The following is a 15589-nucleotide window of genomic DNA, read 5'->3' as shown; positions in this document are numbered from 1 at the left end:
TGTGTATCTGCAGCTGCACTAACAAGCACAGACCACGGGTACTGCACCTCACACAGAGAGGGGAACAGGCCATAGCTAACTTCAACAAGGTACTGGTGTCCACTTTCAACCTTGCCTTAGTCACCCACTATCTCCCTGTCACCACTGCCTCATCAGTCAGCTACTATCTACCTGTCACCCCTGCATCCCCTGTCACCCACTATCTGTCATCCCTGCCTCCCCAGTTACATACTCTCCCTATACCATTGGTGGTATAATTGTGTGACCACACCCCTTTTGTGGTGCGCACATTCTGTGCACACTGTCCCTTTAAGAGGTTTATGATATCAAGGAACTCAAAATGTTGATTCCCTTACCAAAAAAAATAACATCAGACACGGCTGAGAGACGATGAAGAGGGAATAAGATGGTGTGGCTGAGAGACACAGGGATGGGATGATGGTGTGGCTGAGAGAGCAGATGGAAGGAGGTGACACGAGTCTTGTTGAACCTTGGTTGTATGATGATGACATTGGTTTTATTCCTACACAAACAGGCATCTTGCGGACCATATGATATCCTACATGAATAGTGAATACTGACTGAAGACGCTGTCTGCTAAGGGAGGATACATTTCTGCAGAGGTTCCCCGTTGTGAGAAACCACTATATAGGTAAGGTGCATATGGAATAGAAAGGAATGCCAGTAGGCAGTGCTGGACACGCCCAATAGGTGGTACTACACACATCCAATAAGTGGTGCTGGACATACCCCCTCCGACGGTGCACCCCCTAATAAAATGTGCTGGGCACACCATGACTACTTCAAATTAGAATATTTTAAATCCAGCATCTCAAGTACCCCAACACAAATGTTGTAAGGGGAGGTGATGACGGACACAATGACTCAAGGAAATCCTGAAAACATAACCTTTTGAGGTTACTTGAAGGCTAAAGTTGAGAAACCCTGCATTAGAAAGTGCCAACAGGGCTCAAAGATTAGACTGGCTACAATCATCGGACTGTATGGAGGAGATTCAATTGTTTGAGAGAATTAGCTGCTGTCTAAAATGGAGGGCGCTAATTCAATCGTTTGCGTGACAGGCCTCGCGACTACCGTATTCTAGCATCCCAATGTATGGATAAGTCACATTAAGCATCCAGCCCTTTAAGTGGTTTTCTGCTCGCACCTCAGGAAATCAGCAATAAGTGTAACCTCGGGACTGGTTGCCCAAATCAATTGAATTAGCTCCCAGACAGAAGGTAATTATCTCAAACAATTGAATCGGATGTGGTGCATTAGGTCGACATGCATTAGGTCGACATGATCACTAGGTCGACATGGCAAAAGGTCGACATGTTTTTTTTATTTTATTTTTTACTTTTTTTGGTGCCGTTTTCTTCGAAAAGTGACGGGAACCCCAATTAGTGCACTGTGTCCCCTCGCATGGCGAGCGAGCTTTGGGTAAGGTTACCATTCCCAATTGTAGTCTACGTGGATCGTTAAGTATGAAAAAGATTTAAAAAATGGAAAAAATAAGAATTTACTCACCGGTAATTCTATTTCTCGTAGTCCGTAGTGGATGCTGGGAACTCCGAAAGGACCATGGGGAATAGCGGGCTCCGAAGGAGGCTGGGCACTCTAGAAAGATTTAGGACTACCTGGTGTGCACTGGCTCCTCCCACTATGACCCTCCTCCAAGCCTCAGTTAGGACACTGTGCCCGGACGAGCGTACACAATAAGGAAGGATTTTGAATCCCGGGTAAGACTCATACCAGCCACACCAATCACACCGTACAACTCGTGATATGAATCCCAGTTAACAGTATGAAACAACTGAGCCTCTCAACAGATGGCTCAACAATAACCCGATTTAGTTAACAATAACTATGTACAAGTATTGCAGATAAACCGCACTTGGGATGGGCGCCCAGCATCCACTACGGACTACGAGAAATAGAATTACCGGTGAGTAAATTCTTATTTTCTCTAACATCCTAGTGGATGCTGGGAACTCCGAAAGGACCATGGGGATTATACCAAAGCTCCCAAACGGGCGGGAGAGTGCGGATGACTCTGCAGCACCGAATGAGAGAACTCCAGGTCCTCCTCAGCCAGGGTATCAAATTTGTAGAATTTTGCAAACGTGTTTGCCCCTGACCAAGTAGCTGCTCGGCAAAGTTGTAAAGCCGAGACCCCTCGGGCAGCCGCCCAAGATGAGCCCACCTTCCTAGTGGAATGGGCATTTACAGATTTTGGCTGTGGCAGGCCTGCCACAGAATGAGCAAGCTGAATTGTACTACAAATCCAGCGAGCAATAGTCTGCTTAGAAGCAGGAGCACCCAGCTTGTTGGGTGCATACAGGATAAACAGCGAGTCAGATTTTCTGACTCCAGCCGTCCTGGAAACATACATTTTCAGGGCCCTGACAACGTCTAGCAACTTGGAGTCCTCCAAGTCCCTAGTAGCCGCAGGCACCACAATAGGCTGGTTCAGGTGAAACGCTGACACCACCTTTGGGAGAAATTGGGGACGAGTCCTCAATTCTGCCCTATCCATATGGAAAATCAGATAAGGGCTTTTACATGATAAAGCCGCCAATTCTGACACACGCCTGGCTGAAGCCAAAGCCAATAACATGACCACTTTCCACGTGAGATTTCAGATCCACGGTTTTTAGTGGCTCAAACCAATGTGATTTTAAGAAACTCAACATCACGTTGAGATCCCAAGGTGCCACAGGAGGCACAAATGGGGGCTGAATATGCAGCACTCCTTTCACAAATGTCTGAACTTCAGGTACTGAAGCTAGTTCTTTTTGAAACAAAATCGACAGAGCCGAGATCTGTACTTTAATGGAGCCTAGTTTTAGGCCCATATTAACTCCTGCTTGCAGGAAATGCAGAAATCGACCTAGTTGAAATTCCTCTGTTGGGGCCTTTTCGGCCTCACACCATGCAACATACTTCCGCCATATGCGGTGATAATGATTTGCTGTAACCTCTTTTCTAGCTTTAATAAGCGTAGGAATGACTTCCTCCGGAATGCCCTTTTCCTTCAGGATCCGGCGTTCAACCGCCATGCCGTCAAACGCAGCCGCGGTAAGTCTTGGAACAGACAGGGCCCCTGCTGTAGCAGGTCTTGTCTGAGCGGCAGAGACCACGGGTCCTCTGAGATCATCTCTTGAAGTTCCGGGTACCACGCTCTTCTTGGCCAATCCGGAACCACGAGAATTGTGTTTACACCTCACTTTCTTATTATTCTCAATATCTTTGGTATGAGAGGTAGAGGAGGGAACACATAAACTGACTGGTACACCCACGGTGTCACTAGAGCGTCCACAGCTATCGCCTGAGGGTCTCTTCACCTGGCGCAATACCTCTCTAGTTTTTTGTTTAGGCGGGACGCCATCATGTCCACCTGTGGACGACCCCACTGATTTACAATCATTTGGAAGACTTCTGGATGAAGTCCCCACTCTCCCGGGTGGAGGTCGTGCCTGCTGAGAAAGTCTGCTTCCCAGTTGTCCACTCCCGGGATGAACACTGCTGACAGTGCTAGTACATGATTTTCCGCCCATCGGAGAATCCTTGTGGCTTCTGCCATTGCCATCCTGCTTCTTGTGCCGCCCTGTCGATTCACATGGGCGACTGCCGTGATGTTGTCTGACTGGATCAGCACCGGCTGGTGTAGGAGCAGGGATTTTGCTTGACTTAGGGCATTGTAAATGGCCCTTAGTTCCAGAATATTTATGTGAAGGGAAGTCTCCTGACTTGACCATAGTCCTTGGAAGTTTCTTCCCTTTGTGACTGCCCCCCAGCCTCGTAGGCTGGCATCCGTGGTCACCAGGACCCAGTCCTGTATGCCGAATCTGCGGCCCTCCAAAAGATGAGCACTCTGCAGCCACCACAGAAGAGACACCCTGGTTCTTGGAGACAGGGTTATCAAGCGATGCATCTGAAGATGCGATCCGGACCACTTGTCCAACAGGTCCCACTGAAAAATCCTGGCATGGAACCTGCCGAATGGAATTGCTTCGTAAGAAGCTACCATCTTTCCCAGGACCCGCGTGCAGTGATGCACCGATACCTGTTTTGGTTTTAGGAGGTCTCTGACTAGAGAAGACAACTCCCTGGCTTTCTCCTCCGGGAGAAACACTTTTTTCTGGACTGTGTCCAGAATCATTCCCAGGAACATTAGACGTGTCGTCGGGACCAGCTGTGACTTTGGGATATTCAGAATCCAGCCGTGCTGGCGCAGCACTTCCTGAGATAGTGCTACTCCCACTAACAACTGTTCCTTGGATCGTGCCTTTATTAGGAGATGGGATAATTAAAATTCCCTTTTTTCGAAGGAGTATCATCATTTCCGCCACAACCTTGGTAAATACCCTCGGTGCCGTGGAGAGTCCAAACGGCAGCGTCTGGAATTGGTAATGGCAATCCTGTACCACAAATCTGAGGTACTCCTGGTGAGGATGGTAAATGGGGACATGCAGGTAAGCATCCTTGATGTCCAGGGATACCATGTAATCCCCCTCCTCCAGGCTTGCAATAACCGCCCTGAGCGATTCCATCTTGAACTTGAATTTTTCTATGTATGTGTTCAAGGATTTCAAATTTAAAATGGGTCTCACCGAACCGTCCGGTTTCGGCACCACAAATAGTGTGGAATAGTAACCCCGGCCTTATTGAAGTAGGGGTACCTTGATTATCACCTGCTGGGAATACAGCTTGTGAATCGCTGCTAGCACCGCCTCCCTGTCTGAGGGAGCAATCGGCAAGGCAGATTTTAGGAACCGGTGGGGTGGAGCCGCCTCGAATTCTAGCTTGTACCCCTGAGATACTATTTGAAGGATCCAGGGATCCACCTGTGAGCGAGCCCACTGATCGCTGAAATTCATGAGGCGGGCCCCCACCGTACCTGGCTCCGCCTGTGGAGCCCCACCGTCATGCGGCGGACTTGGAAGAGGAAGCGGGGAAGGACTTTTGCTCCTGGGAACCTGCTGTTTGTTGCAGCCTTTTTCCCCTACCTCTGCCTCTAGAGAGAAAAGACCCTCCTTTTCCCCGCTTGTTTTTCTGGGTCCGAAAGGACTGAACCTGATAAAATGGTGCCTTCTTAGGCTGTGAGGGGACATGGGGTAAAAATGCTGACTTCCCAGACGTTGCTGTGGAAACTAGGTCATAGAGACCATCCCCAAATAATTCCTCCCCCTTATAAGGCAAAACTTCCATGTGCCTTGTGGAATCTGCATCTCCAGTCCACTGGCGAGTCCATAAGCATCTCCTAGCAGAGATGGACAATGCACTTATTTTAGATGCCAGCCGGCAGACTTCCCTCTGTGCATCTCTCATATATAAGACTGAGTCTTTGATATGGTCAATTGTTAGCAGAATCGTGTCTCTGTCTAGTGTGTCAATATTTTCTGACAGTTTATCCGACCACGCAGCGGCAGCACTGCACATCCATGCTGACGCAATAGCTGGTCTAAGTATAATGCCTGAGTGTGTATATACAGACTTCAGGATCGCCTCCTGCTTTCTATCAGCAGGTTCCTTAAGGGCGGCCGTATCCTGACGGTAGTGCCACCCTTTTAGACAAACGTGTGAGCGCTTTATCCACTCTAGGAGGTGTTTCCCAACGTAACCTATCCTCTGGCGGGAAAGGGAACGCCATTAGTACCTTCTTAGGAATTACCAATTTCTTATCAGGGGAAGCCCACGCTTCTTCACACACTTCATTTAATTCATCTGACGGGGGAAAAACTACAGGTAGTTTTTTCTCCCCAAACATAATACCCTTTTTTGTGGTACCTGGATGTAAATCAGAGATATTTAACACCTCTTTCATTGCCTCAATCATGCAGTGAATGGCCTTAATGGGCATTAAATTTGACTCCTCGTCGTCGACACTGGTGTCAGTATCCGTGTCGACATCTACTTGTGCCATCTGAGATAGCGGGCGTTTCAGAGCCCCTGATGACTTGTGAGACACCTGGACAGGCACGAGCTGAGAACTCGGCTTTCCCGCAGTCGGCATGTCGTCAAATTTCTTATGTAATGAGTCTATACGTGCACTCATTTCTTTCCATAAGCACATCCACTCAGGTGTCTGCCCCCCAGGGGGTGACATCCCTTCTAAAGGCATCTGCTCCGCCTCCACCTCATTATCCTCATCAAACATTTCGACACAGCCGTACCGACACACTCCACACACACAGGGAATGCTCAATATAGAGGACAGGACCCACAAAAGCCCTTTGGGGGGACAGAGTGAGAGTATGCCAGCACACACCAGAACGCTATATAAGGCAGGGACTAACTGAGTTATGTCCCTTATAGCTGCTTTTTAATATAAACTATATACTGCACCAAATTAAATGCCCCCCCCTCTCTCTTTTTTACCCTTTTCTGTAGAGTAGTCTGCAGGGGAGAGCCAGGGAGCTTCCTTCCAGCGGAACTGTGAGGGAAAAATGGCGCCCAGTGTGCTGAGGGAGATAGCTCCGCCCCTTTTCCGCGGCCTATTCTCACGCTTTTTTATGGAATCTGGCAGGGGTATTTACCTCTTATATAGCCCCTGGGGCTATATATTGAGGTATTTTTGCCAGCCAAGGTGTTTTTATTGCTGCCTCAGGGCGCCCCCCCCCAGCGCCCTGCACCCTCAGTGACCGGAGTGTGAAGTGTGAGAGGAGCAATGGCGCACAGCTGCAGTGCTGTGCGCTACCTTGGTGAAGACTGATGTCTTCATGCCGCCGATTTTCCGGACCATCTTCTTGCTTCTGGCTCTGTAAGGGGGACGGCGGCGCGGCTCCGGGACCGAACATCAAGGCTGGGCCTGCGGTCGATCCCTCTGGAGCTAATGGTGTCCAGTAGCCTAAGAAGCCCAATCCGGCTGCAAGCAGGCGAGTTCGCTTCTTCTCCCCTTAGTCCCTCGCTGCAGTGAGCCTGTTGCCAGCAGGTCTCACTGAAAATAATAAACCTAAGACTATCTTTCTTCTAAGAGCTCAGGAGAGCCCCTAGTGTGCATCCAACCTCGGCCGGGCACAAAATCTAACTGAGGCTTGGAGGAGGTTCATAGTGGGAGGAGCCAGTGCACACCAGGTAGTCCTAAATCTTTCTAGAGTGCCCAGCCTCCTTCGGAGCCCGCTATTCCCCATGGTCCTTTCGGAGTTCCCAGCATCCACTAGGACGTTAGAGAAAATTGTGAAAAACTCATGTTGACCTAATGACTAGGTCAACCTAATGCATGTCGAACAAATGTGGTAGACCCATTGTATGTCGACCTAACTCATGTCGACCTAATGACCGCCATCCAATTGAATCACCCAATAAAACACTTTCATGAAATGTGCCACTCAAGCAAACATGTTAAAATAGAAAGTGCTGTAAGCCATAATAACCTTATTAGTGCCTGGCTATTTGATTATGGATTTTTTCTGTCTAGTACTTTTGTAGCATAATTAAGAAAATCGAAGAAAAGCATCTTACTTGTTGATGTGGGGCACTACAGCTTCCTGTCCCCATCATAACAATGACTAAGGGTTCGTACACACTAGGACAAAGGGCAATTGTCCCGATGGTCGGGCCCAATTCCCTTTCACCCGGAAAGTGCAAGATTGGACATACACACTACACGATAATGAACAACGGAACATTACCTTGTTCCGTCCTTCAATACACAGCACAGTCCCGCATATGATATTGTCTGATTGGCCGCGCACCACGGCCAACCAGTCGATGATGAATGTGACCCGCGGGAGCACGTAATTGTGCATACACACTAGACGACTTGCCGTTCCAATATAGACAATCGTCCCGATAATGTTCTAGTGTTTACCCACCCTTAGAGGTGCACCAACAGTTACTGACAGCCAGAACAGGAGATAGCAGTCAGAAATGCTGTGCAAGCAGTAACTGCAGACCATCAACTGGCTGTGGCTTCTGTTCCTCTGGGAACATTAAGGGCCCCATTTAACATTGAGATATAACCCCCTTAGTAAGTGCTAAAGGGGTTATGCCCTCACTTCAATATTTAACACACAGTAGTAAACTAAGATTACCACTGTGTGCCCCTGTATAGCTTATGCCAACTATAGATGGTGAGAGCGATACGGTCTCACTGCCGGCAATGGGGACACAGAAACAGCCTTTCTGCCTTCAGCGAAGCCTTATATCTGGGTGAAAGTGTATAGCACATGCGCACACTAGCCATCGTGCATAGGCATGACACAGCACCCTGTCATCAGCAGCGGTAGCCTGCCAGTAACAGAGTGGAGAACACTGCTGGACCTCGCTGAAGGGTTAAGTAATGTTAAATATCAATGGAATATTCGTTGGTATCACTGCAATACTAAAGGAAATATGCCGCTGGTAATAAGACTTGTTACGAAATACTAAGCTATTCATGTTATACATTATATTGTGAGAAAAACACTGGGAAACTAGTGTCCAGTGTACATGTGGGATGTAGTTATGTGACTGGCGGTCAGGAGACTGCCGGACACAATACCGACGCCGAGCTCCCGCCCCCTCACAACCCCGACAGTCGGCATGCAGACTAACAGGGACTATGCCCACTCATGGCAGTCCACGACACCTATAGAGTGGGAATAGAATGTGTGGCGAACACAACGAGCCCCACCCCTGCCGGGCATCTAAAAGCCGGGATCCCAGCGCCGGTACGGTGACCGGCGGTCACGCGAACCCAACCCGTACATGTGTGACTTACTTTTTTAGTCCTATGTCTTTTATAACTCCGGGGTATTTTGGTGTTGGAAAATGGGCTTTTCAAAGAGCCGGTTTAAGGGTCCCTGGAGTGTATAGAGGAGAGTGGATAGGCCTCCATTTATTTGCGTCACTTCCGGCATTCTGGTTTTCCAAACAGGTAATAGAATGATCAGTAGGCTGCAGATGTGGGGCAAGCACAAAGAGGTGTATACTAGGGTCCCCCTTATGTAGGCGCCTACTTCCTAAGCTCATCGCTATACATACAGGACATGACAAACCTAATTTACCAGGAGCCTACTTATGCTTTGGCACAGTACTGTTCCTTTCTAGCAATGGAGGTGGTCATTATCTGGCACCCGTCTAAAAGGATGAGAGGGGAGTCTTCATAAAGAGTAGGAGACCACACCAAATATGATTATTATGCTGGACTCACTTCCGTGACTTTTTAGCTCTACCTGCCCCAGCGTTCAGCATTTGATAAAGTCTCAGAGCAACAGGAAACATTCTCAACATGCATATGTTAGTAACTACAGCAAACAAAAACACAACATGCAAATATATATCATTCATATCTCTTCCCACAAAAATGAGACAGTTCCACCAAAGCCTACGTTACCGCTCTATGCTGATCTTGGCACAGGATTGGAGCACCCAGTGACAGCCGGGACAGATGATCTGAAGAAGTGCAAAGATTACTGCCTGTACGCTCAATCTGATAGTGTAGAAAAACACTATGCACGGCAGTCTTTTCTTTTTTTCTTGCAAGGTCTTCCATTGTTGCGCTTCATAGCTGATTTTCTGAGAGAGCTCGGAGCACAAAAGGCATGAATATGTTTTCAAAGGATGATGGATAAATTGCCGGGTGGTATATAATATACCCTACGCTGTTGATGGGCTTTTTATCTTTTACTTGTCTCTTTTCGTTACACACATCTCCCCCCCCCCCCCCTGATAATTATGTCCCAAAAGAATGTTTTTTCACCCTCCTAGTATCAGCAATATTTGTCTTGCTTATAGGTTCAGGAACCTCGCAATTACATATCATAAAATGAAAGCAGGACAATTATAGCATTTCATTGCTATTGAAAGACACTTCCAGCACCAGTGTTTAGGTCACTCCTTTGTTATAATGTTGGCGTGCTGGCAGGCGCACGTGATGGGAGCGGGACAGTCTAATGTTCTACAGCTGGACGCACAGGGAAATTGTTAATAGATATCTGTGGGCTTCAATCGCTGCCTGCTACTGGGACTCAACTAGATGATGGCATTTAAAGGGCCAATATGCGAAACCAATACATACTTTATACTAATAGCGTCTTATCTAGTTCTTGATGAATAGTAAAAGGGATGTCACAGCGTATCAGATGTCATCTCTTTTCAAGATACTGTTGTAGACAGATGGCACGGCAGCTCCTAATCATGTATGTGTATATAAGGGGGGGAATAAGACGGAACTGTAGCTATGTTTAACAGAACTGATGGGAAATCATTTAGTCAGTGGGCATGTGTCAAAGTCAGATCCCGGAGGCCAACATACCGACCCCGGCCGCTAGAATGTCAGGGGGACGGTGGTGGAGGTGGGGTTGAGCGCAACGGAGTCCCTTGCGGGCTCTGTGGCTCGCTGCCCTCGTCACAGGTTCTATTCCCACTTTATGGGTGTTATGGACACCCACTAGTCCCTCTGTGTCAGCATGCTGACTTGTCTGCATTTCCAGCGACCGGGATCCCGGCGTCGGCATCCGGGCCGCAGGGATCCCAACTGACGGTCACGTGACTGCAACCGACACACCCATAGTTTGGTTTGGTTATTAAGGCTGTAGATTTAAAGAAGAGTTAATTTAAAAGGCAAAACCAATCTGGTTTAGCAGAGATTGCACCGGTTCATGGAACTTACACCCTATTACATATACCACTATAGGTCTCAAAAAATACATAGGGACAGTTGTGACGGGGGACCGTGCGTCACTCAGAAACATAATACCATATACTAACCGTGAAACATTTACTACTGCCTAAGCAAAATTGATACATATACATTTTACATGCACTTTGTGATAAACATGTGATAAAGGCAAAGGTAGATTTTGTCTACTTAGAGTAATGCCTCAGGCACTGTAACAGGGAGTACAATACAGAGCATGAGGGATGAAGCTTTACAGCCATTTTTCTCAAGAATATTATGTGTGTTAATAGCTGTATCTTGCAATTAGGCTTTTACGTAGCCTGTACGGCTAAAATGACATGACAGATCCACTTAAATCTTCTTTTTCTTGTTAATTTGTCACTATTCAGACTTAAAATCTTGTGACGCATCCGGCCTAGCACTGTGACACAAATACGTCCTGACACAAGCCAGGGACTACTACCATACCATTATTTCTGGCAATATATGACACCCTTTGCCAGTTTCAGCAATGTACCACTACAATAAGCAGGGCTTTGCAGAAGGCAGTATATGGTATCTGGAACAGTGCATAGATCAGAGGTTCTCAAACACGGTCCTCAAGGCACCCTCAACGGTCCAGGTTTTTAGTATATCCATGCTTGGCCACAGGTGACTTACTTAGCAACGCAGTCAATTTAACCATCTGTGCTGAGCCAAGGATATACCTAAATCCTGCACCGTTGGGGTGCCCCGAGGACTGTGTTTGAGAACCTCTGGAATATATTACACAGAGGGGGCTGATTCTGTGTGCGGCGCACCAGCTTATTTTGCCAGCGGATTATAGTTTATTATTTATATTAGAATTTTCTGGTCACAATTTTTCCGGCATCCCAAGTTTAAGGTACATATCTGTGTGATATCTAGTGAAGTAGGAAGCAGAGTACTGTATTGCCCTCTGAGGGAGAATGTAGGACAAGATAGATGGGAAGACTTTGATGTAGTTGGCCATATTGTAATACGAGGCACTTCCATTCTCTGGACTGTGAGTCCGTACCTACTTTCCGCTAATGGTCCCCACTGCAGAGGGAAGGAGCGGCGGGGAAGAGGGACCAATATGCTAATAAATATTTATCTTGGGGGATAAAGCAAACATATAGCGCATGTGGCAGGAGACAACAATATGAAGTCCCCAAGAAGATGCCTGCAGCTATGGGCTATCTCGCTGTGGCCTGCAAGATTGTGAGATGGAAGTTTGCAGGGGTAGAAAGTTTGACAGACAGGAGCTGGAGATGACGGACAACTGCAAAGATGGGAGGCGTCTCACAGGAAAGAGGAAGTTGCAGAGATGGGAACCGGTGGCGGACTAACCAGAACAACCCAACAGAAGGAAACAGGAGACGATAAAAGAGATCATGAATAGTAAAAAAAAATACATTAAAAAAACAACAACAAAAAAAACATAAAACCTCCAAGCATACACAGACTGGCTGCTCCTTCGGGAATCCACTCACCCTCCATCCAGGGCAGTGAGATGTATATAACAACATTATCAATCATGCTTAACTGCATGGTTAATGAGGGGGGTTATGCTCAGGGTCTAAATTAATACAATCTTGATCCCCCAGCAGTCATAATAACATACTGACGGTAGCTACATATGTGTAATACAATAAGTACATCATGTTACCTTTAAAATTGTGTGCGGATCCTCGCCGGCAGATGCAACAAAGACTTCATGCCCGCTGACCACTCCTTCAGCCAGGAAGTTTCTGAGAAGAACATTGGAGTATGTGCTGTAGGCATCTTCCTCTGTGGGCAGAGAGCAATAGGCACCGTTATGCCCGAGAATGCATCCAAATGACTAAACCCAATGCTAACAGGAAATGCACTAGCTTCCCACAGACACAGGACACCTGCTGCCGCCTGACCTGTCCCCTTGGCAGGTAATACGTATCATACAGATAATAACAGGTGATAAGTATTATTCACAAGAAAAACATTTTACAAACTGAGTTCTCTCTAAATGGCAGATAAAAGCTATTTTATTATTATTACCTTTTTTATGTTATTGTATGGCATTTGTTATGGGAGCCGCCATCTCTGCAGCCACAGTTATTATGAATAGTGATAGAAGGTAAAAGATATAAAGCGTTCAACAAAACATTTTGTGGGGTATTCAACTGGCCAGACAAAATCCCACAACACCCTCTACTCTTTAAGGACGTGTGGATCTTGCTCAAAAGTGTTCACTACCCCTTAGGTAGTGAGCACTTTTAAGTGAAACGGGTTTGAAAATTGGGCTGCCTTTGCTGGCGTTTAAATGGGGCAGCAACAGCAATTGGCCCCCTTCACCCATAATTGAATGTCCCCCTTTGTTGATAAAAAGGCTACAAGGGCCCTGGATAAACATACTGGGCCTGATTCAGCAGTGGACGCAGAAGCGCATGTAGCATTGTGTACTGGAAATCGCTCATCTGTGACTTTGTGCACATGCCGATATAAACTCCCTTGTGTACATCGGATTTTTCAGTGTCTGCACATACAGTAATAGTGATTGGTGCATCCTTATACACCACCATCGGTCGCATTGCTGAAACCTGCAACACCCCTATGGCAGATGCGACTTCTCCATCAATGGCCTCCTATGCCTGTGGTTGTGTATGCAGCCATTTTTAATGACACGCCCACTAAACGGCCCACTTTTGGGTGCATTACTAGCCACTTCCCAGTAATGACCAGCAATTTTACTCAACATTTCTTAAACCGAGCATTTCGATTTCAACATGCGCCACTGTGCGCAATCTCTGTGTAGCGCATGCGCCACAGGAGTTTTTAGGAATTTTTTGAGAATGCGCCTTTGCAAAAAATCACAACTACATGAACATCGGCATCAAGTGACTCTGGTCAATGTATGGTTAGAGATATACATATAAAGTAGCCAAAAGTTCCACCTGAGAGAGAGGAAGGTACAGGCTCTGCCACAGTGGTTTTATTCCAATACAGACTATGAGCCTGACCCAGTTACTAACATGGTGACGCAGACTGAATACTGCTCCATTACATGTATATACACACGGTATAGAAAAGGTTGACAGGTAAAAGGTCGACAGTGGGTAAGGTTGCCAGGTGCAAAAGGTCGACATGCAGAAAAGGTCAACATAACAATGGTCGACACAAGTTTTTGAGGTGTCAGTTTGTTTATTTAACAATATCCAAGCACAATTTGATGCACCTTTAGGGAGAACATTATGCACAATGTGCCGGTTTAGAGACGGACTTACCTTTTCAATGGTTCAGAGAGAATAACAATGACAATTTGTTTGCAAAGCTACTGCCAGCAACATTTATCCATGCTAAAAGTGGTGCCCAATGTTCCAAATGCAATTATATGTGCAAAATGCAATATATATTTACCAGTAAAAGGTGTAACTTACAGATTACCATTTACATATTGAAGCCTAAATAACAAACAGCTAAGAGGCTTTCACAGGAGCAAATATCTACATAAATTAACTTCCGCTTAAAGGGTCAAACTAGTTAAAAAGAATGGTGTAGAACACACACACATATATATGTGTATATATATATATATATATAAATATATATATATATATATATATGTATATATACACATACATACACACACATTTATTTCATATATACTGTATATAAACAAACTCTATAAATACAAGTGTGTGTGTGTGTGTGTGTGTGTGTGTGTGTGTGTGTGTGTGTGCGCGTGTGTGTAAGTAAACCGGAGTGCCCAGAAGACACCGATGCAAGTACGGGGAGACTATACAAACTGCACAGAGCTGTAGCTGTGAGACAGTAATAATAACCATTACAACATCCGTACTGCTAGTCATCTACTTGAGGTGACCAAAATGCATAAGGCTATACTGGCAGACTGGATATGATATATATATACGTTCTGACGCCCTACCTAGCTGTGTAACCATGTGGAGTTTGTATATTCTCCCCATACTTGCGTGGGTATAAACCAGGTACTCCTGTTTCCTCCCACAATCCAAAAATATACTGGAATGTTAAGTGGCTCATGAAAACAAATGAACCCTAGAGTGTAAGGGGTATATGCAATTGCGGTCGAATTCCCGAAAATGTAGAAAAACGGGACATTTTCGCCAAAATTTTTTTTTCGACAATGCAATTCAGTACTTTTCGTCAAAAAAACGGATTTTCCAAATTCGACTTTTTGAAATTCGACATTTGTCAAATTCGACATTTCTGCAATGGTACAAATGCGGCAATTCGACAAAAGTATATTCAATTGAAGTTTGGAAATTCGACAACAGTACTTTTAGACAGTAAATTCGTCATTTTCAATCCGCCACACTTTGGTGGCGGAATCTAATAAAAAAATTAAAAAACATGTTTTTTTTGGTGTTTTTTTTATTGGTAATAGCATATCTATTTATATTAGAAGGGATTAGGTACTTGGTTTGTCTATTTTGGAGGCACAAGTATTATTTATATATTTTGTAAAATATACTTTTTAATCTTTTTTTTTTTTTTTTTTAAATGGAATGGTAAAAATCAGAAAAAATATTGCGTGGGGTCCCCCCTCCTAAGCATAACCAGCCTCGGGCTCTTCGAGCCGGTCCTGGTTCTAAAAATCCGGGGGGAAAACTGACAGGGGATCCCCGTATTTTTAAAACCAGCACCGGGCTCTGCGTCTGGTGCTGGTGTAAAAAATACGGGGGACAAAAAGAGTAGGGGTCCCCCGTATTTTTTACACCAGCATCGGGCTCCACTAGCTGGACAGATAATGCCACAGCCGGGGGTCACTTTTATACAGCGCCCTGCGGCCGTGGCATTAAATATCCAACTAGTCACCCCTGGCTGGGGTACCCTGGGGGAGTGGGGACCCCTTCAATCAAGGGGTCCCCCCCCCAAGCCACCCAAGGGCCAGGGGTGAAGCCCGAGGCTGTCCCCCCCCCCATCCAAGGGCTGCGGATGGGGGGCTGATAGCCTTGAGAA

General features: G+C 46.1%; 1 protein-coding gene across 3 annotated transcripts in view; it reads right to left on the bottom strand.

Annotated features, from left to right (window-relative positions):
• Positions 1–15589, bottom strand: part of ELP4 (elongator acetyltransferase complex subunit 4) — a 563638-nt gene that overhangs the window by 433039 nt on the left and 115010 nt on the right. For all 3 annotated transcript variants that reach the window (XM_063944452.1, XM_063944453.1, XM_063944451.1), the window contains exon 3: positions 12279–12400. In XM_063944452.1, coding sequence (XP_063800522.1) covers positions 12279–12400 — 122 coding nt within the window. The remainder of the gene's footprint in view (positions 1–12278; positions 12401–15589) is intronic.

Source organism: Pseudophryne corroboree, chromosome 11 (genome assembly GCF_028390025.1).
Source record: "Pseudophryne corroboree isolate aPseCor3 chromosome 11, aPseCor3.hap2, whole genome shotgun sequence".
NCBI classification, from domain to species: Eukaryota; Metazoa; Chordata; class Amphibia; order Anura; family Myobatrachidae; genus Pseudophryne; species Pseudophryne corroboree.
This window is presented reverse-complemented; position numbering and strand designations above follow the sequence as displayed.